A 23,116-nucleotide genomic window follows, 5' to 3' on the forward strand; every position below is an offset into this window, starting at 1 on the left:
GTTTCTGTATGTGCCTGTTTTAAGTCAGGAGCGTGTAATTCAGTGGTTGTCCTTTGTTTCTATATGTGCCTGTTCTAAGTCAGGATCGTGTAATTCAATGGTTGAGCCCGCCACATTCTAAAAGTGCCTGTTCTAAGCCAGGATCGTGTAATTCAGTGGTTTAGCCCGACACATTCTATAAATGCCTGTTCTTAGTCAGGAGCGTGTAATTCAGTGGTTGAGCCCGACACATTCTAGAAGTGCCTGTTCTAAGTCAGGATCGTGTAATTCAGTGTTTGAACCCGACACATTCTATAAGTGCCTGTTCTAAGTCAGGATCGTGTAATTCATTGGTTGAGCCCGACACATTCTATAAGGGCCTGTTCTACATGTTCTAAGTCAGGAGTGTATAATTCAGTGGTTGAGCCCGTCACATTCTATAAGTGCCTGTTCTAAGTCAGGATCGTGTAATTCAGTGGTTGTCCTTTGTTTCTATAAGTGCCTGTTCTAAGTCAGGAGCGTGTAATTCAGTGGTTGTCTTTTGTTTCTATATATAGCTATATGTGCATGTTCTAAGTCAGAAGCGTGTTATTCAGTGGTTGTCCTTTGTTTCTGTATGTCATTTGTTTTTAGTTTATTGTTTTATACATTTATCAGACCGCCGTTTGTTTTTGATTTTTTTTTATCGTTTGAATTGTTTGATATTTGTTGGAGGGCATTTCGGGGCCTTTTAAAACTTACAATTCGCCAAGGGCTTTGCTCATGGTTCAAGATCGAACAGTGACCTATAGTTGTTAACTTCTATGTCATTTTTTCTCTGGTAGAGAGTTGTCTCATTGGCAATCATACCACATCTTCTTATTTTTATATTTAAGTTAGAACGAGGAAAACTAGTGTATTTAGTAGCGAATTCAAATGTATTTTTTTATACTATTGCACGATGAGAGGGACTTTTATTATAAGAACTCAAACAAATCGTTTGAATTTTCTTGTATCCAAATCTGATCCACACCATCCATTGAGTGGGTAGTTTCACAGTAACTCGATAGCTCGGATTTCCTTACTGGTAAAATATATCATAATAATTTGGAAAGAGGCTTTATGGAGCATTTAGTAGAACCCGCAATATAACGTTGTTTTGTAAGGATACGGTATCCAGTAAGCTTCCAACTTGGCCTAATTCATTATAATTATGTGACTACTTTAATAATTATGGAAAATCCAATCAAGTTTTGTTTTTAAACATTGAACTCAATCAAAATTGTCCTTTCCTTCGTACATCCTGTTCTCCTTCGAAAGTGACTAATTAAAGTTTAATAACTTAATTACATAAAATATTGGGCATTTCGTGTGTGGGTTGATCATAACAGGTGGTTGCAAATTTCTTTATCAAAAGTGTATATATATATAGAAAAAAGATATAAGAAGGCGCCATCCATTATTCAAAATGTTTTTGAATGTTTTCTTGATTACTTATATATTTTGTATTAGCAAAGCAGTACTGGTAGAGGGTAAGTAAATATTAATTTAAAAATTGAATGCTTCTTTTTTAAATTCTATTGGGATGTAAACGGAATAGTCTCAGGAAAGCGCGTGGATGTACACATGATCATCAATAAATACGCATTTTCAGTCTTGGTATGTGGTAAATGTCCAACGCAGTCAGTTAGTACTCTGCTGAAAGGTTCTTCAAAGGTTGGAATTGGTAAGCCTTCCTTATACCGAAGTGTCCAACCATGGCGGTTTCATGGGCAAGACCAATAATGTCTTGTCATTAGACTTTAGGCGCCACCTCTTGGTATACCACTCTCCATTCCTAATCTGGAATAGTATCAGGGGACCTAAACTTCCTCATGGAAATGCCGTTATGATGAAAAAAGCATTTAGCCACTTCGTCTTCTTCCTCTTGTTGTTGAGCCCTCTTGCGGAACTGAAAAACCTCAGAATCTTTATTTTGTTCTTCAACAAATTTCCGTCGGTCTAATGAATGGCTGTTTACGTCTGGCCATGGCCTTTATAATTGTACTAGGTGGTCTCACTCTGAGCTACCGAGATCTTCATTGTCTACAAGGAAAGTGTCAGAAAGGTCCATGTAATCAAACTGGTCTTCTTGCAAATCTTCATTTTGTTGTTTTCGAGCCATCGCCCTCGTAACAACTCAAGCTGGATACATTTCAGCTTCATCTTCCTGTGAGTTAACATCCACCACCGGTTCACTGGTAACAATAGGTCCAGCAAACACTAGCTAGATCATTTCTTTGTTAGGACTAACACCCTCAACAACTGGTCAAGTAAACAAATCTGACTTCAGATAAATTCGTTGGAGGGGAAAATCTATACAACATATCTCTACACATTGCAACAAAACGGAGGCACCAACAGAAGTCTCCTCGGACAAAGGCAACACACATTCTAATAATAAAGACTGAAACGCTCCAGTGTCCCGCAAAATCTTAATAGCCTGAGGAGTAATATTATGAACAATAGAAACAAACCCATCATACATAAAGGGCTTATAATCCTCTATATAATCACAAAAAAAGCTTTACTAGCATATAATCACAAAAAAACCTTTACTAGCAAGACTTGCAGGACATTCCAACTAATTGGTAACAAGGCTGTCGTACAAGCATTGGACTTTGGCTTATGATCTCTTGCATTATTTTTCTGGAGTCTAAAACAATCAGCCATCAGGTGACTATTTTTCTTACAATAAGCACGAGTCAGTGACTCTTCTGAAAAGTATCAAAGTTTTGCACTAAACATATAATAATTAGACCGACTCTTCTGTGCAAAAGGCTTACTATCAATACGCTCAGTACTTTCATTTTTGTAATTTCGTTTGAAGTATTAAAATTTTGACCTTTGAAACTTTTTTTATGTAAAAGGGTATAATTATCGGAAACAACAGCTGCGTCTTGCAATAACTCAACAGTTTTGTCATCTAAATCTGTTTTTAAGTCTAAATAAACACACTGCTTGAACTCTTCCAATAACATTAGTTGTCTTGTTTTATCAAAATTGTTATCTATTTTCTTTGACGTAAGCCATTGATCAAATAAATCTTCTTTTTCCCTAGCAAATTCAGCTTAGGTTTCTAAATCAAACTTTTAATAAGACCTAAATTTCTGTCTATAAGCTTTTGACACTACCATGACTAGCTCATAGGCTTACAAAACTTTCTGTTGTACCGTGACATAATCAGAACTACTTTCTGATGAGAGTGCTGAGTAAATTTCAGCGGCCGTACCCTCAAAAACATTTTGCAGCATTGTAGTCCAATAAGGATTTGGCCATTTAACATTTTGAGCAACTGCATCAAAATAAAAGTGTTGCTTTCTTCTTTGACCATTTCAATTTTTATTTTCTTCCTCTCTTACCTCTAACCTTTCCCTCATTTTAAGTTATGCCTGTCTTTCTTTTTTTTTGTTTTAATTATCTTTTTTCCAATTGTTTTTATTTAAATTAATCTCCCTTTTCTAATTGTTATGATTTAAGTTCAAATACCTTTTCAAGCTGTTTAGATTTGATAGAATCAACAATGATGTTAGACAGATTTTACTTGATTCTATTTACTCAATTGTTGATAATGTTGACATAAATATTGTCTTATTACTTTTTGGAAACAGATTATTGTCAGTTGATGTATATATTGCTATTTCAAAACCTGTTCATAATATATCAGTGACCGTTTTGTTTGAAATTTTCTTAATTTTTGTTTTTTTATAGTGTTTATTTATTTTTAATTTTTTTTCTTTCATTACTTTCCTTTTCCCCTCCAACAATATTTCATTTATTCCACTCAGTAAGCTTAGTGTCTCTTTTAAACCTTATACATATATTTCTAATGACTTATATAAGATATTCACATGTCTCAAGGTACTTAAATGAATGATGATTAATATTCTACATACTTAAAAATACTTAACATTTAGAAGTTAACACTGTAAATATAAAGTAGCATGCATTTTCCACTATATTGTATTATTTTAAATACAGATGTTAATATTTGATGTATACCTTGTACGTGTAAGATGCAGAGAGCTTTTATTGGCTGTGTTTGTTGCTCAATCCTTTTCATATATATATATTTATGAATAAAGTATGTTTATAATCAAATTTTCGAACTTTAGTTCAAGAGCCTCTTCACAAAAAATTTCTGAGTCAACTTAATTGTCTCCTATCAAATTTTCTTATAACTTGTTTTCAAATAGATTCTCTAAAACTATTTGTAGATGTTTAGCAAGCAACACTAATTTTTCTTTCATTAGTTTATCGAACCTTTTCAGATCTGGCGTTTTCAAAAAATTACCAGCATCAAATGCCATTTTATTGAATTATGTTGGCTTATTATAATTCAATAAAAATACTGAACAAAACTTAATCTGATATTTAACGTTCTCCCAGACGAGCCCCCGATTTCAGTTACGGACAAAAACACCTTTGAATTGTAGCCAACAAAAACACAAATCAGTTAGAAAGTTTAACAAGATTTATTATACACAAGTTTGCAAGAAGAATTACACAAATAGAGATGTCAACTTAACTGGCAAAATATATGTCTGATCTTTTGTCTTTGCTTTATCCGGAATTCTTTTCTTCACTGTTGCGGCAACCAAACAAATATTACGTCCAATTAGTCACAAATAAGTTTGTTATTGTCGTAAATAAAAATGTCAATCCAACTGAGAGAACTTCTGATAATACAAGGATGTTAATGTCTATCTTTAATTTCGGTAAATGAATATAAAGTAATCATGGACACTTCTAGAACAATGTAGAAGTTAAGATTACACATCGTAGATTATAATCATTCCAGAATTATTATGTAAGTCATATAGAAAGTTCTAATAATTCCATTAACATCTATGATCGTTCCAGTGATTTCTAAACTGCACAGTTGTAAACAACTATAAGTATTATGTAAACATATTATACATGTTATAACTTCAATCCCCTTCTCTTTCATGAATGTGACCTACAGAATTTGACTATTTACCGGATTTGGTATCACATAAGCAACATGACGGGTGTCACATGTGGAGCAGCATCTGCTTACCCTTCCGGAGCACTTGAGATCACCCCTAGTTTTGGGTGGGGTTCGTGTTGTTTATTCTTTGATTTTCTATGTTGTGTCATGTGCACTATTATTTGTCCGTTTGTCTTTGTCATTTTTAGCCATGTCGTTGTCAGTTTGATTTAGATTTATGAGTTTGACTGTCCCTTTGGTATCTTTCGTCCCTCTTGTATAAGGCCACACATAACAAATTAGCCCAAGATAAATAAATATAATAATCACATTATCATAACACTATCATCATTTCCTTGATAGAGGGTTTCTGTTTACAAGGAAGCTTTTGAACCAAGGTTTCCTTGTGATAAAGTTGAAGTCATTCATTTAAAAGTTTTACGGACGTCACCATGATTTTAGTTGACTGAGATGGAATAATTGCAAAGATGACAAATGATATGTATGGAAGCGCATATGGTACACCCCTTGTAACGACCTCTTATTACTATTTCATTACATTTATATTAAAAAGTCAACATTGTAATGCAATTATTTCTTCATCATTCCGACAACTTGACACCACATGATTATTAGATTCCAGCTTATAACATACAAAATAACTTATAATTCCGACTTATTAGCAACAAAATAACTTTACAAGGGTGTGTACCATATGCGCTTCCATAGTTTTGCTCAGCTTTCTATGTTTCGTAGACTGTTGTTTGTCTTTCTGTCGTGTTTTCGTTAGGGAGCTACCATTTGATTTTTAAGGGGGGGGGGGGGGGGGGCTAGGATGAAAAATTTTGTCCTGCCTTTTTTTTAGTTGTAATCTCTGTCCTGCTTTTTTATTTTTCAGTCTATTCGATCCTGCCTTTTTTTTCTTAACTTATCCTGACTTTTTTACAACAATTGTTGTCCTGCCTTTTTTTTTTGCCAAGTTACTCATCCTGCCCTATTTTTTTACTCAAAATCCTGTCCTGCCTTTTTTTTCAAATTTCATCCTAGCCCCCCATAAAAATTAAATGGTAGCTCCCTTAATGTCATGGTTATTTCGGTCTCTCTTCGACTTATTAGTTTGATTATCCCTTTGGCGTGTCTTCCTCCGCCTTTTTAAATCATTTTTAAATAGATAATGTTTACTAGTATATTTATAATGAATAGGATGAAATACATTTGTAATCTGGGCATTTAATCGCAGATAAATCATTTTGAGTTCACTTTGTCATGAATCTGTCGAACTTGATATATATCATGTGGGGGGCCTTTTAATTTTGCTCATTGCTGAGACCATACGGTGACTTATAATAGTTATGTCGTTTGGTCTCTGGTGAAAATTTATCTCATTAACAATCATACCACAAATTTTTGTTATTGTTTTTATGACCATTTACACGTGAAAAAATTGACATATTCAAGCATGCATCGCAGCCTTTAGCAAAAAAAGAATATTTACAATTCATAACCAACATACATAGTTTTGTTTATGGCAACTCAATTTGGGTAAGACTATTTCTTATATCTGAATATGAATGACAAAATATTTTAATGGGGCTTTTTTGCAGTTTTCGTTTTTGTAATTTCAAACAGTTTTAAGACAAAAGCAAACTCATTAAATTAATGTCTTCCATTATGTTTAATGCTAATTAATATAGAATTTGAACCAAAGGGCACCCCTTTTACTTTTTCTTAGAGGTATTTGTGTTTGAATAAAATGTAATATTAATCAAAATCTTTAAAACCAAGAAACCTGTATTCACTTGTTATTTCAGGCACAAGTGAGTGTAGTTCACATCCTTGTCAACATGGAGGTGTTTGCAATGACCTTACAGAGGAATACACATGCGCGTGCAGTCAGCGTTACACATGCGCATGCAGTCAGCGTTACACGGGATTAAGATGTGAAACAGGTAAACTTTCGTTATATATGCATAACACCTCGAAATAAAAACGTTTGCAGTTTCCTTAAATGTATATACCGTGTATTCGTGATTTTGGCAGGTTCATGCTGACGCGCGTTTGAATCATATCAATCAAAATCTTTTAGAAGTCTTGCATCTTTTTTGTTTCGCATTAAAAATTGAAATCCCCATTGTGAATGTTCATTTCTCTGTTTAAACATTGTTCTAAATTTGACATACTTTTTTTTAATGAAATGTACACGACCTATACATCTACATCTATTTTTGAAGATTATACACAAAATTGGTGTCATTCGCTATTGAAGTTATATGGGGACGAAGTCCTCAAGAACAGTAAAAAAATCAAGAAAAAAAAAGAAAAAAAAAGAAAAAAATCGGGAAAATTTTCCCGAAATTTTCATTGTACTAATGAACTCAAAATCGTTCATTTTGTTTGATGTCATGTTTTGAAATCCCGCATCTGCGCAGGCATCTACAATGTTCTTCCTTTTTCCGGTCTCGTTTGTATGAAACTTTGAGTAAAATATATATTTATCAGTCTAGTATAAAATAGGAAGGACGCAATATCAATTTCATTTTTAATAATTCCTTGATATGAAAAAACGTTACCTGATGAAAGCGTTTCTTTGTTTACATTGCATATGACGTCATAACTTAAATAACTTCACAACTAAAATCCCTAACAACAGGACCAAAATTTGAAACGCTACGGTTTTTCCGTCCCCATTTACAGGTAATGCTAGTCTCATATTACGATTAAAATGAAATATTTCAGTTTGATGAAAAATAATCTTCATTCTTACTACTTTCAGACACTTGTGGAGGACATTTCACGAGTCTCACGGGAAGTTTTGAGACTCCAAGATTTTGGAATCCCTTCCGAAGTAGGCAACTGTGTCGTTATCTCATCAGTGTTCCAGCCGGATACAAAATAAAACTGACAATAACTAAACTCAGCATAAGTAGCTATTTGGAGTTTTTATTTGTATGTATTTTTGGTGGATATTTTCCGTTGCTTATTTTTTCTTTCTTTCAGTAGACTAAATGCGTACGTTCTTTAGCAAACACTACAAATACATTTTTTGTCATGTACTGTAAACCAGATAAAATTAATCAAAATATCGGTTCATTGCTATAGTTATGGGAAATATTTTTTCCAATACATCATCTCTGTTTTTATACAACTTCTTGCATTAATCTATATGTTTATACTGTAAACATGGATTAAGTTTAAAGTTTAAAAAAAATATGTTTGACAGTTATTCCTTTTCGTCATACATTTATTTCAATCCGCAATCCTCGGGTGAAATCGCTACCCTCCGTTTGATTGAGGAACGGAATCGGCAGAGTTTAGACAAGTGACCTTTATTTGACTTATTTTTATATAATAATGCCTTAAAGTGTTGATAGTCAAATATTATAAAACGTGATCCATGTCCTTATCACTAATATATTTCATTTAATGCTAAAACTGAAAAAGATCAACGTTAATACATAAGACATAAGACTCATCAGTGACGCTCATATCAAAATAGTTATAAACCAAACAAATTCAAAGTTGAAGAGCATTGAGAATCCAAAATTTCAAAAAGTTGTTGGAAAAGCAATTAAAGTGAGATGCTAAAATTCATTAGGCGTGAGCACTGTTAAGATGATTAACGATTGCTGGTATTTGATACAGTTTGCACCCTTCCTACAAATATACGATAAAATGCTTAACCAACTATTGTTTTAAATTCAGGTGATGAATCGTACACGGTTATACGACCATATGAATTGTATAATGATTGATGTCTCTAGCTAGTCTATTCGTAAGACATTACACAATTCATACAGCATAGGTACACATATATTCTAAAACTTGCAGACTAACGACCAATTGAACAATGTATAGCTATATATATGAGATTCTTATAAAGGGTTTAGTGCATACAATTTAGGTAAGAAACTTAAATTAAAAAGGTAATTCACAAAACATTATAGTACTGAAAAACAACAAAAAGGGTGTAACATTAGTACTTGGACTATTGACAGCTGTTATCGTTTGATGTGTTTGAGCTTTGATTTTGCCATTTGATTAGGGACTTTCCGATTTGAATTTTCCTCGGAGTTCAGTATTTTTGTGATTTTACTTTTTTCTAACTCATGTGCTTCGCTTTATTATAGGTTTATGAAGGAACACGTACATCAGACGTATTGATTTTAGGTTTGGGAAATTATGATAGGCCAACAACAGCAGAGACAAGAGGAAATAACATGTTGGTTACATTTACATCAGATTTTGAGTATTCAAGGTCTGGATTCCAGGCCAGTTACATTACAAAAGACATTTGTAAGTTTTTACTTTTTGTGTAGCATCGCAAATTTTAAACGATCCAATACCTATTAAATTTGCTGGTTGGTCGTTTTTATAGACGTCCATATATATACTGATATATACACAAATCGAAATTGAAAACAACGTTAAAACCTATTATTACGTTGGTTAAAAACCGCAATTTTTATACGAGTGCATGGAGCAAATATTGTTGTAGAGTGGTCCAAATACAGCACAAACAACATTTTCCAAAAGATCAAATAGTTATCAAAGGTACCAGGATTATAATTAAGTACGCCAGACCCGCGTTTCATCTATATAAGACTTATCAGTGACGCTCATATCAAAATATTTATAAATCCAAACAAGTACAATGTTGAAGAGCATTGAGGATTCAAAATTCCAAAAGGTTGTGCCAAATACGGCTAAGGTAACCTATGCCTGGTAATAAGAAAATCCTTAGTTTTTTCAAAAAAATCAATGTTTTGTAAACGGGAAATTTATTAAAATGACCACATTATTGATATTCATGTCAACACCGAAGTGTTGAATACTGGGCTGGTGATACCCTCGGGGACGAAACGTCCACCAGCAGTGGCATCGACCCAGAAGGGTAAATAGTTATCAAAAGTACCAGGATTATAATTTAGTATGCAAACGCGCGTTTCGTCTTTATAAGACTTATCAGTGACGATCATATCAAAAAATTTATAAAGCCAAATAAGTACAAAGTTGAAGAGCATTGAGGATTAAAAAATCCAAAAGGTTGTGCCAAATACGGCTAAGGTAATATATGCCTGGTAATAAGAAAATCCTTAGTTTTTTAAAAAAAAATCATTTTTTTGTAAACGGGAAATTTATTAAAATGACCACATTATTGATATTCATGTCAACACCGAAGTGTTGAATACTGGGCTGGTGATACCCTCGGGGACGAAACATTCACCAGCAGTGGCATCGACCCAGTGGTATAACTAGTTATCACAGGTACTAGGATTATAATTGAGTATGCCAAACTCGCGTTTCGTCTATATTAGACTCATCAGTGACGCTCATATCAAAATATTTATAAAGCCAAACAAGTACAAAGTTAAAGAGTATTGAGGATCCAAAATTCCAAAAGGTTGTGCCAAATACGGCTAAGGTAATCTATGCCTGGTAATAAGAAAATCCTTAGTTTTTCAAAAAAATCAATGTTTTGTAAACGGGAAATTTATTAAAATGACCACATTATTGATATTCATGTCAACACCGAAGTGTTGACTACTGGGCTGGTGATACCCTCGGGGACGAAACGTCCACCAGCAGTGGCATCGACCCAGTGGTGTTAATAGTTATCAAAGGTAAAAGTGAAAGAGTATATTTTTTACAAAACGCATTTGACTGGCAGGTCCAACAACGGATGTTCTTTAACACTGCTGACGGCCATTGCGATTGGCAAATAAACAGATCGCCAGATGTAACAACACAGATCTTAATTATTTATTAAATACCACACAGAAAAACAATAAATTTGGGGAAAAGATGATAAACGCAAATATAAGGTGCAAAAATTGGTACACCATATCTGAATTTCGACAATGAATGTCTGTTCAGTGATGTTTGGAATTTGAAATTTAGGATTTTAAAGAGTCGAAATAGGATGAACGGATTATTTAAACCCGAAGGCAATTTTTTCGTATTTATATATCTAATTTGTTTAAATATCAACCCAACAATGTTAGATCTGCATGAAGATCAAGTCAGGAATTTGACAGTTCTTGTCCATTCGATTTTGATGCGTTTTGCTATTTAATTTTGCCATGTGATTATGGACTTTCCGAATTGATTTTCCTGTAAGTTCAGTATTTTTGTGATATTTCTTTTTACGTAAATGTTTTGTTCTTCCCTCGCCGGGATTCTAACCCATGCAACTGAGATATCATGACACCAAATCGCCTGCACTGTAGCCGTTCCGCTATATATGAAGCTTTCAGTGGCCAAGAGTTACCTTTCCAGGTCAGTTTTAAACTAGCGTCGTACTACAGTACATGATATATGAAGGCATGAAGATGTTATTTTTACAGATCAGCAAAATTATCTATAGTTGTCACTGGCTCAGACGCACTTTTATATATATTATATAAATATTTGCGAAAGCAAATTTACTGATCTAACATTGTTGGGTTGATGTTTAGACGAGTTGTATATACATTATGTACACAGCCATGTATCACCATCATTGATGGCGATCCAATGGATTCATATGTTGTAGAGTTGTCACTAACTCAGACGTACTTATAAATATAATTATTTTCTGTGACTGTATCTTACATTAATTTGTAGGATCCTTTACTATAGATAATTGAGCTGATCTGTAACAATAACATCTCCATACCTTATTTATAATATGCTGTAGTACGCCATTAGATTAAAAATGACGAGGAAAGGTAACACACGGCCACTGAAAGCTTTATTTTTGTAGAGCCCAAGTAGTCGTGTGGTCTAGCGAGACAGCTGCAGTGCAGGCGATTTGGTATCACGATATCACAGTAGCATGGGTTCTTATATTTACACCAAGTCTATTGCATCAAAGATTTTCAACCACAAGAGAGTTTTAGAGGATTTTAACCTCAAAGATACAAAATCCAAGCCTCCGGATTGCTCATGTGCATCTTCTCAATACAATTATAGTCCAGCTGGTCATATTATTACTGGTGACCTTGGTATTGTTACCAATAAACAACTAAGAGAGTTGCTAGCCAAGGGACCAAAGTATAGAATCCCCCAGCCCATCAACTGGAAAAAGAATTTCAAGTTACTGATGGATGCAGTTGAGGACTATGCAAGAAAATGGATAAAGCGCGAACCAGACGAACCCGAACTGGACACTTTGTCTGAATGGATCAAAGCTATTCGGTCATGCATTCAGAGGCGCATACAAAAACTAAGATGTAATATGAGTACAAGAGTTTCTAACCCTTTCAAGAATCCGGAGGTTGTGGATGCTTTATCCTCTTTGCATGACAAATATGTCGTTGTTCCGGCAGACAAAGCCTCAAATAATATTGTCTTCATATGTAAAAAACATTATTTGCAATGTCTCACTACAGAGCTTGGAATTGATCAAACTACTGGTAATCCTACATATTCTTTAACATCATTTACCAAGGATGAAATTTTACAAAATCATAAATCTGTTCTTCTTTCTTTTGGTATCAACATCAAAGAAAACGAAGAAAACTTGCCCTCGTTATACTGGATACCTAAATTACACAAAACTCCATATAAAGAACGATACATAGCTGGGTCTTCAAAATGTTCGACTAAACATCTTTCTAAAGTATTGACTACTATTCTTTCTACAGTTAAAGATGGGCTTCAAAAATATTGTGAGGAGATATATTCTACCAGTGGTGTTAACCAGATGTGGATTCTCAAAAATTCGAAAGATCTACTGCTTAACCTTCGATCACAATCTTTGCAATTTTGCAGCAACATAAAAACTTTTGATTTTTCCACGCTATATACTACTATTCCCCATGCTCAGTTAAAAGATCGACTTCACCAACTCATAAAACAGAGCTTTTTCTATAAAAATGGGAATCGTAGATACAAATTTCTTGTTTTGGGATACAATACTTCATATTTTGTGAAGAATCACACTGAATCTTCCAGAAAATATACTGAAGATGATATTATTAAAATGCTGGACTTTTTGATCGACAATATATTTGTTGAGTTTGGAGGATTTATATTTCAACAGACAGTCGGTATTCCAATGGGTACTAATTGTGCACCCCTGCTGGCTGATTTGTTTTTGTATTCGTATGAAGCAGAATTTATTCAGAACCTTCTAAAAGACAAAAAGAAAAAGCACCTTGCGAAATTCTTTAATTTTACTTTTCGATATATTGATGATGTTTTATCGTTGAACAACCCATACTTCAGCCAATACTTACATCTCATATATCCCAGTGAACTTGAAATTAAGGATACTACTGATACTAGAAGGACTGCTTCATACCTTGATCTTTTCCTCAATATTGACGTAGATGGACGACTTCACACAAAATCTATGATAAACGGGACGATTTCAACTTCCCAATTATCAATTTCCCATTTCTCAGCAGTAACATACCCTCTGCCCCTTCGTATGGTGTTTACATATCACAATTGATACGTTATTCACGTGCATGTTCACACTATACGGACTTCCTATACAGGAGTGTGCTCCTTACGCAGAAACTGCTCCAACAAAGTTATGAGGAGGACAGATTAAAATTGACACTCCGTAAATTTTATGGACACCATCACGAATTGGTTGATCCATATGATGTCTCTTTAACCAAACTAGCTAAGGACATTTTTACCACATGGTAGTTTTTGGTTTGTAATTATGTCGTCTAATCTTTTAATTACCAAACGTGACTTATTCCCGATTGTGACCGTTTTGCTGAATGTGAATTCGCATTAATATAAGACGTGTTTCTGTACTTGTTTATCCCAAATTCATGTATTTAGTTTACATGTTTAATGTTATATTTGTAATTCTCATCAGATTTTGTCAAATGTGTTGACGTCTTCTTATTATATATTTAGGTATGACGTATAAAAAAATTAATCACCTCCTCTTTATTTATTATATTAAAGTTTGTACGATCATTTACGTTTGAAGTTGGATTCATAACAAACTGGACATATATATATATTACAGTTAATTGCTATTAATAAGTATTGCAATATGCATTTTGTTTTAATGAATTATCAGTATTTAGTTCTAAATCAATCCTAATTCTATCTCATTTTTGAATGATAGTTTTTCATATGTGACGTCATGCTGTTTCTAAATTTCATAAATTCAAATGTGGCATAACGTTTCTGCCTTTTCGCCATCGTATGTGACGTCACAATTTTTTAAATTACGTTGACGCCAGGACTGATTCGGATGTGTGTCTATTTTGTGATAAACTTGGGTTTAGTTTTCTGTAATTAGTTAATATTTCAGTTTCATTATGTATATCTCTTTCATATTCATTTGTTAAAATTTACTGTTTGCAATAGCATTAAGTATTCTATATAATAAGGATGTTCTTATCCCGTGCATAAAAACAATGCCGTATTTGTCAAAACCTTTTCAACTTTTGATCTTCAGTGTTGTACAACTTTGTACCTTTTCACGTTCGATCTTTTATATCAAGGCGTTATGTATTCAGGTTTAGTTTTCTGTAATTAGTTAATACTTTAGTTTATTTGTGTATATCTCTTTCATATTCATTTGATAAAATTTACTGTTTGCCATAGCATGAATTGTTCTATATAATAAGAATGTTCTTATCCCAGGCATAAAAACAATGCCGTATTTTGCGAAACCTTTTCAACTTTTGATCTTCAGTGCTGTACAACTTTGTACTTTTTTCACTTTCGATCTTTTATATCTGGGCGTCACTGGTGAGTCTTGTGTGGACAATGCGCTTTTTTGGCGTATTTAATTGAAAACCTGATGCTTTTTGTTATCTATTAATCATGTTTTTCTGTGTCTAATATGTTCTCCTATTTATTTGTATTGTAGTCCTGTAATATTATGTTGTCATTTCAATGTTATATTTAACTTTGCCATTAAAGTGCGAGGTTTGGCATGCCTTAAAACCAGGTTCAACCCACCACTTTTATTCCCCTTTAAAAGTGTCCTGTACCAAGTCAGAAAGATGGTCATTGTTATAATATTGTTCGTTTCTCTTTGTGTTGCATTTTAACGTTGAGTCGTTTGTGTTTTCTCTTATTTTTGAGATATTGAGATAAGACGTGGCACGGTACTTGTCTATCCAAAATTCATGTATTTGGTTTTCATGTTACATTTGTTATTCTCGTGGTGTTTTGTCTGATGATTGGTCTGTTTCTGTGTGTGTTGCGTTTCGGTGTTGTGTCATTGTTCTCCTCTTATATTTAATGCGTATTGCTCGGTTTTGGTTTGTTACCCCGATTTTGTTTTTTGTCCATGGATTTATGAGTTTTGAACAGCGGTATACTACTGTTGCCTTTATTTTTTGGAATCCCGGCGAGGGACGAACATAAAATTTGCGAAAGCAAATTAACAGATCTAACATTGTTGGGTTGATGTTTAGACGATTTGTATATATATACTATTTGAATAAAATTGTTTTCTTTTGTCCTCATTGTATTTAATGTTTGTGTGCAATTCTTGATTGGTTGTACTGACAAATATCAGGTGCTCTAGAACTATGCTTTCAATACATACAAAATAGTGGTGTAGCAGGGTATATGATAGGACAGTGCTGGAGATACTCCAGTACGTAATAATATCTAATAACAAAATGTCAGAAACATTTTGAAAATGTCATTATTCATGACCTATTTATATTTTTGGTTTATTGTTTGCTTTCTTAAAAAAAAATCACAAAAATACTGATTATAGAGGAAAATCAATTCGAAAAGTAAAACATATGTTTAGATAATGTTATGATTCTTTTTCATAGGTCAATACTTGAAAAAACTTCGACAAGACAAAATGTTCGCCAATTTCAAGTGTGATACTAATTCTTCCGTACGCATTTTCAAGTACAACGATACAAATAAGCTAAATACTCGTCGTTCACGTTTATATTTCATTGGTGCTCTGCTGTGAATACATGAATTGCGATCCGAATGTTTCAATGTCAAAATGCACTTTAAATTATACATTCTAGTTTATCGTGATTCATTGCATACAACAACAACTAAAAAAAGAAGAAATAGTCCTAAATATTAAAAATAAGAAGATGTGGCATGATTGCCAATGAAACAACTCTCCACAAGAGACCAAGTGACACAAAAGGTAACAATTATAGGTCATCATATGGCCTTCAACAACGAGCAAAGCCAAAACCGCACAAACAGCTAAAAAAGGCCCCGACCTGACAAATGTAAAGACCTGACCAATGTAAATCAATTCAAACGAGAAAACTAATTGCCTTATTTATGTACCAAATAATGAACTTAAAAAAACCATGTTACACATGTACAGCAACAAACGACAACCACTGAGCTACAGGCTGCTTACTTGGGACAGGCACATACACAATGTGGCGGGGTTAACTCTTTTGAAAGGGCCAACCCTTCGCTAATCTAAAGTTTTCATTTTGATGCATAGTTATTCATTTATATATTCTTAGACTGTCCTTCTGGCCAGATAAGATGTTCTCCTAACGACAGATCACTTGGTTGTGTATCTGCACACAAATTCTGTGATGAATCTGAGGACTGTGAATATGGCTATGATGAACGAAACTGTCAATACAGTAAGTTAATTAAATAAGCTCTTGTATGTTGTCTGGCCAAGAAGTTCTCCAATCTACGAATTTTCCATCATGCAAACATTTCACTTCAAAATATTTTGTTAATCTTAATAAAAATGGACGTCCGGAAAAGCGACACAATTTATACATTTTGTAACATTAGAGTTAGTACCAGACGTTTAATGTTTTTGTGATAGGCAATGGGACATTGTTAAATGGGATGATCTCCTGTTGACAAGAAAAATAAATCAACTCACTTACTAAATATAACTCTAATGTGCATACTTTTCATTCCCTGTTCACAAAGGCAGTACTTGTATTTGTGATAGGGTTATACTTAAGTAAAGAATAGTCCATTTCAGTCCTCAAGACATATCCATTAACACAAAATAATGTTAGAACATTCAACGTACAAGTTCCATAAACTATTTCTTTAAATTTCGTCTCATACTAGCACCTGAATGTTAAGGAACCAACAATCATTCACATTTTAAAATCTAAATAAACGATATAATTTTATGCCCTACCTACGATAGTAAAGGGGCATTATGTTTTCTGGTTTGTACCTCCGTTTGTTCGTTCGTCCGTGCGTCCGTTCGTCGCACTTACGATTAAAGTTTGTGGTCAAGGTAGTTTTTAATGAAGATGCAGTCTAAGTTTTGACCCCAATTTCATGGTCTACTGAACAGGGAAAATTAGAGTGCGAGTGGGGCATCCGTGTACTATGGACACATTCTTGTTAACTTTAAGAAAAAGAAACATCATCACTCTTCTATCATTCTTAAAGATTTATAACTTACCAAAATCTATATTTGTTTGCCTTAAGGTACCAGTCTTGTATTACAACTCCAGTTTCCGGTGCATGTCAAAAGATGGAGGGAAATAGAATACGTAAATTTTTTCTTTGAACTTTTTTCTGCACTCAATTTTTTCTGTTGGTTAAAATTCTATGCTGAATTGTAACATATATTTAGATTTTAAAAAAGTATGGCATCTTTTTTGGAATATCAAACCAGGAAAATGGAAGGATATTAGTTTTCTGGAAGTTGTGCGGCCTAGTAAAATCAGGTAACAGAAAGAAGCAAAAAAAGTTTTTACTTCAAAGTTTCTTTACTTTTTATTCTTCGTGGCTTGATGTACCTTTTTTTTCCAACTTAAATCACAATTTAACATTAAAACATCTATAATATGCACATGAACGATCCTGCACAATGCAGCTACAAACAGGGGGACCACTAATTTGAACAAGGGAATAAAGAACGTTAACGGAGGATGATTTGGAGAACAGGGTCAAAATCTAGTACAGGAAGCTAACAATTGTGATTTCGTTTGTTGGTTGCTAACTGCCACAGAAGAGCATAATGAAAAACAACATTTATAACAGGTTTCACTAAGTATTTCCATTTACAGTCAGTAACATCATCATAAGTACAATTTCAGGATTCAGCTTTCTTTTTCTTGTCGTCTTCGTCAAAATGTATAGATATCTGCACCTGAAGTGTTTTAAAAATGAAAACCGATTCCGAACTAAGATTTCCAGATAGCGTCTCGTTGAAGTTCCTTTACATAATTAAATTATTCAGCTACTGTGTCTTAACATTCTGTTACCATACAGCTTTTCTCTATTTGAAATACTGCTTAAGGTCTCGGCCCGGTATCAAAAACAAGTAAATAAAACAAAATAAAATTGTTTTGATATTTTATAGTAGTCTTGTTGAAATAAAAGGGGGCTGATTAAAAATTCTGACTTATGTTTCCGTTTGGAATTGCTTGATTTACAATCATATATTTTTACAGTAGTGTACATAAAGTAATTAAAAATCAAACGTAAGAAGTAAAAACAGGATATAAAACGAGACCCTTAGTGTATTTTCTTTTCCCCCCACAAAATTCCATAAAGGTCAATTTCTACATAAGGAAATGCCTGTACCAAGTCAGTAATATGACAGTTGTTTTCCATTTGTTTAATGTGTTTGAGCTTTTGATTTTGCCAATTGTTAAGGGACTTTCTTTCCGTTTTGTATTTTAGTATAGTAGTTGTGGATGACGCATGCACGGATTTGTATATCGTACACATATAGTAATATTAAAACATTACATGCAGAACTAGAACATTGAACTAGAACTATAACAAGTATGATATGAACTCGTCACTCTAATTCGGAGTTCAACTCATATGACATCATTCAGGGGAAACAAGATGATGTTTTGGCGTCTTCAGATCATAATGAACGTTATAGACATGTTGTGCATAATAAATAGAACGGTACAAAATTAACGGCACCAGATGTCCTTTTTGATTTATTGCTCCGTTTACAATTTCTTCAAGAACTGAGTATTAAGGGCTATCATACAGAGAAATAATTTATTTTGGATTGTTAATATATATATGCAATCACAGCAGGTATATACTGCACATCCATTATACATTGATAACATTTCTCTATTATTAAAAAAGGAAAAAAAAAATACATTAAAGATTCTACCAATCATCTTACGAAAATTAATTTGGCTCGTTTAATTTTCATAAAAATTTGACAAAATATTTACTCTGACCCTTTGACAAAAAACAAAAATGTAACAAAACTTGAACAACACACTTTATAAAAAAAAATCATTGGATATACAGCAGTTTGAAAACACTCACTTTGATCGTTGAGAAGCTTATCCATTCCTTAACAATAGAACATGATTCACACGTTCAGCTAACTTTTACAGAGATATCTCCCTGAAGTATTTTAACACATAATGATTTCTTTCTATGTGCCCACTTTTTAGTTTTATTTTTATGTTTTGATATTTGAACACTTTTGTGCTTCAAAGCTCACTATTTTACTAATTATAATTAGTCTGAGTAACAGTTCTCTGCATATCAATAAATGTGTGGAAATAAGTTACAACAGATATATTTTTGCAATGTTTTGTATAGAAAAAACAAAATATAGGATGTAAGAACAAATTTTTTATCCAATTCTATAACCATGTTAGATAATTAGAAAACAATAATTGACAATTTGTATCATTGAAATCGACGATTTACTCATTACATGAGAACACGTCTTTACATATCCATAGCAAACAGAATTTCAAAACCTAATTGAAGTAAAAGTTTTGCATATCGTTAGATCAGAATATACATGAGATGACTCACTTTGTGAGAAAAATAACCCAGGTGATTTTTTTTGTTCACTAATCAATTAAAAAGCATGTATCATTGTGTTTATTTTAGTTTAGTTTAAACATATTTATTTATAGTGGATTGGCAAACAAGTTTTGCAACTTATATTAATCCCTTTCCACTTTGCGGGTGTGAGTGCAGCCTTGTAGCGGCATTAGCCTGCTCTTTTTCGAAATCTACAAGGATGTCTTTAACGTGCAAGATATGGCTCTCTCTTAACACGGATCAATCATTTATCGTCCCCTTCCGACGGACAAGCATCGTTTCCTCAAGACCGTACTCGCAAATGGTGTCAAGGGAGAGCCGAAAATTCAGTCAATGAAATTTCATCCCAGACGGGAATCGAATCAGGAACCTTTGTGTTAGTAGTCCGATGCACTAACCACTACACTACGGCTCTCATTGTGTGATGTCTGTATAGAAGAAATGAATCATGTCCATGAGACAGTCAGGATTTGTCAAACAGGATGATGTGTTCCTTAAATTGAAAGACTTTATCTTCTGTGATGCCGCCTATTAAGACATATTTTCCTGCGATAGTCAAATTTTGAAATAATTAAAAATGATATAAATTTCATTTTTTTCTAACAGCATTGAACGATTTCAGTTTTTCATACCATCTTCTTACATTGCTTCTTTTTTCGATATATTTTAGCGGTTCTTGTTATTTGTACCGTTTTACTTCAAACTTCAGCATGAACAAAAACAGCATCATTTTGAAAGACCAAGATTGTTAAACTTATTTTTTTCTATTGATCTAGATAACACATGCGGTCCAAATCAGTTCCGTTGTAGATCAGGACAGTGTATTCACAATCAATGGAAATGTGATGGAACTAGAAAGTGTACAGATGGCTCTGATGAATTAGCCTCTATCTGTACAGGTAAGTGACAAGCAAACTGACCAATCTGTCTGTTCTGGTTTGTAAAATGTGGGAAAATTCTCTTATGGCTGAAGCCAGTTATCTATTTCTCGCGTAAAGAGATATTTACACTGCATGAATTCATTTTTCCTATCTTAGTTATAATCTACGTCCGTTTTTCACAGCTAAGCTCAGTGAATTCACAATATTATAATACGTGTCATCATAATTATCTATTCGTAATTCATGTATTTGGTTTTGATGTTATATTTGGTATTCTCATAGGATTTTGTCTAATGTCGGTTTCTGTGTGTGTTATATTTTAATGTTGTGTCGTTGCTCTCCTCTTATATTTAATGCGTTTCCCTCAGTTTTAGTTTGTTACCCCGATTTTGTTTTTTGTCCATGGATTTATGAGTTTTGAACAGCGGTATACTACTGTTGCCTTTATTTAGCACACATCTTGATCATTGATTATTTGTTTAGTTATTTTATCAAATAAATTTGCACATTAAAAATATCTTCTATTTTTATGTAAGACCTCTACCGTTTCTTCTATTTTAATGTAAGACCTCAAACCGTCTCTGCTATAGATTTTTTTCTTTTAACTCAGTATCTTTTCACTATTAGTTACTTGTGTTATTAAATGCGTTTCCCTCGGTTTTAGTTTGTTACCCGATTTTGTTGTTTGTCCATGGATTTATGAGTTTTGAACAGCGGTATAATACTGTTGCCTTTATTTAGAAACACATTAGTGACCTTGAAAGCAGTTTTGATTTTGTTTGGCCTCCAGCAGAAACCCGACATCTGCATTCGTTTGGAACCCCATGATATATTTTGATTTTGCCAAAGAGGTAACTGAAGTTACTGAGGATATATTATCGCTAAAATTATTGAAAATTTCTGGCTTCTTAAAGTGGACAACTTTTGGCGGATAAAAACGTCGGACACTTTTGGGCGAGAAAAAAAAAGAACACGTTTGAGCGAAGTAAATAATCAGACATGTTTGTGGGAAGAGAAGTTGGACATGTTTGATTAGTTTCCTTTTTTGTTGGCTTAATGTTGTTTGTGTTAAGGTTTCTATTCGAAGCATTTTAAACGTTTCCCATCATAGATATGTCAACATTAAGTGTATATGAACTTAAATCGTGTCTGCACTTTGTCCTTTCAGTGACCCTTTCACCCAGTACTTTTTTTTTGTTTTTGTCAGTGGCCTTTGGTATATTATTATCTCGATAAAAACTGCAAACTGAAAAATTGCTGAATTAGATTTATTTTTCTGCATACCCACTGAAACTCGATGTGTTTTATGACTACCTGCCTTGTCATCACGTGTCCTGTAAAATTGGTATAACAAAAATCTGAATAAATTGGTTTTCTGCACATATATGTGAGTTTCCATTATCTTTGTTTTATATTTCAGAACCGACATGGAACACTTGCACAGACTGGTGGGAGTTTGAATGTTCTACTGACAGGCAGTGTATCTATAAGAAATTAAAATGTGATGGATTCGAAGATTGCTTTGACGGATCTGACGAACGAAATTGCCCATAGGCTTTCACATGAAAACAAACGTATAGACTTATTATACTCATGGTTTCATGCTGAAATCAGCTATAATGTACACTAAAAAATATTATAACCCTGAAATAAACAAATATAATGTTTCGTCCGAATATTACAGTTGTAATCAGTAAAGATATTTACACAATAAAAATGTTGTAATTTTTCTCCAAAAATACACAGACTTTAATTTTAGGACACGTGTTTATTAAGAAAAGAAGTTCGGAATTCTAGGTAAATGTCATAGAAATAAAGATGATACATGTCTGGTGTGTTTCCGAGTAAAAAAATGAGAAGAATTCACCCGATTCTGTTAACAAATAAGATTGGTTACGGAAAAAACCAGCTAAACCTCATATTGCATAAATCGTCTACTCCTGACCAATATTACTTGTTTTTTTTAAATGTCAGTTAGGATCTAACGAGTGCGTATTATTACTCAATAAAGCAATTAGATTCATTGATTATACGATGTTAACGTTCTTACATACTTCATGTAGATATATAATAATAAAAAGATGGGGTATGAATACCAATGAGTCAAATATCCCTTTACTTTTGACTACAAATTTTTTTTCATTTACCTGTGTACGTTATTTCTTTTTGGCGATATTTTGTTCAAGGTTATGGTTGTTTTTCTGATATTGTTTCAGATCTTACCCCCTTGTTTTATTAATTTTGTACTGACATTGTGTTATATATCAAATTTATTTGTTCAGTGCATGTTCACTTGTTTTTGTTGATATGTCTTTTGATTGAGATAAGCCATTTCAATTGATAATTTCAGTGTGTCTTTCTATGGTGTGATGTTACACTATTGTTTCAGGTTGGGTAAAGGTTGGCGCCAATTAAAACGTTTAAACCCGCTGAATTTGTTTGCACCTGTTGTAAGTCAAGAACCAGATGTTTAATGTTTGTCGTTTGTTGATGTGGTTCATAAGTGTTTCGCGTTTTTTTTTTTTATAGATTAGATTGTTGGTTTTCCTGTTTGAATGGTTTTGCACTTTTC

At 33.3% G+C, this 23,116-nt stretch overlaps 1 protein-coding gene across 1 annotated transcript; it reads left to right on the forward strand.

Annotated features, from left to right (window-relative positions):
* The first annotated feature begins 1,305 nt into the window (after positions 1-1,305).
* Positions 1,306-22,170, forward strand: LOC134692890 (very low-density lipoprotein receptor-like). The gene is made up of 7 exons (XM_063553509.1): positions 1,306-1,490; positions 6,760-6,897; positions 7,722-7,894; positions 9,076-9,241; positions 16,378-16,503; positions 20,440-20,562; positions 21,965-22,170. The coding sequence occupies exons 1-7, from the start codon at positions 1,427-1,429 to the stop codon at positions 22,096-22,098; spliced, it is 924 nt and encodes a 307-aa protein (XP_063409579.1). The 5' UTR covers positions 1,306-1,426; the 3' UTR covers positions 22,099-22,170.
* The last annotated feature ends 946 nt before the right edge of the window (positions 22,171-23,116 follow it).

Source organism: Mytilus trossulus, chromosome 12 (genome assembly GCF_036588685.1).
Source record: "Mytilus trossulus isolate FHL-02 chromosome 12, PNRI_Mtr1.1.1.hap1, whole genome shotgun sequence".
Classification (NCBI taxonomy): domain Eukaryota; kingdom Metazoa; phylum Mollusca; class Bivalvia; order Mytilida; family Mytilidae; genus Mytilus; species Mytilus trossulus.

What these genes read in the sequence shown, in the direction of transcription:
- LOC134692890 (XM_063553509.1), top strand. Translation starts at nt 1,427, where the DNA reads ATGTTTTTGAATGTTTTCTTGATTACTTATATATTTTGTATTAGCAAA. An exon ending in CAAAGCAGTACTGGTAGAGG is followed by an intron (nt 1,491 to 6,759) that starts GTAAGTAAATAT and finishes TTGTTATTTCAG; the next exon opens with GCACAAGTGAGTGTAGTTCA. An exon ending in GGGATTAAGATGTGAAACAG is followed by an intron (nt 6,898 to 7,721) that starts GTAAACTTTCGT and finishes TACTACTTTCAG; the next exon opens with ACACTTGTGGAGGACATTTC.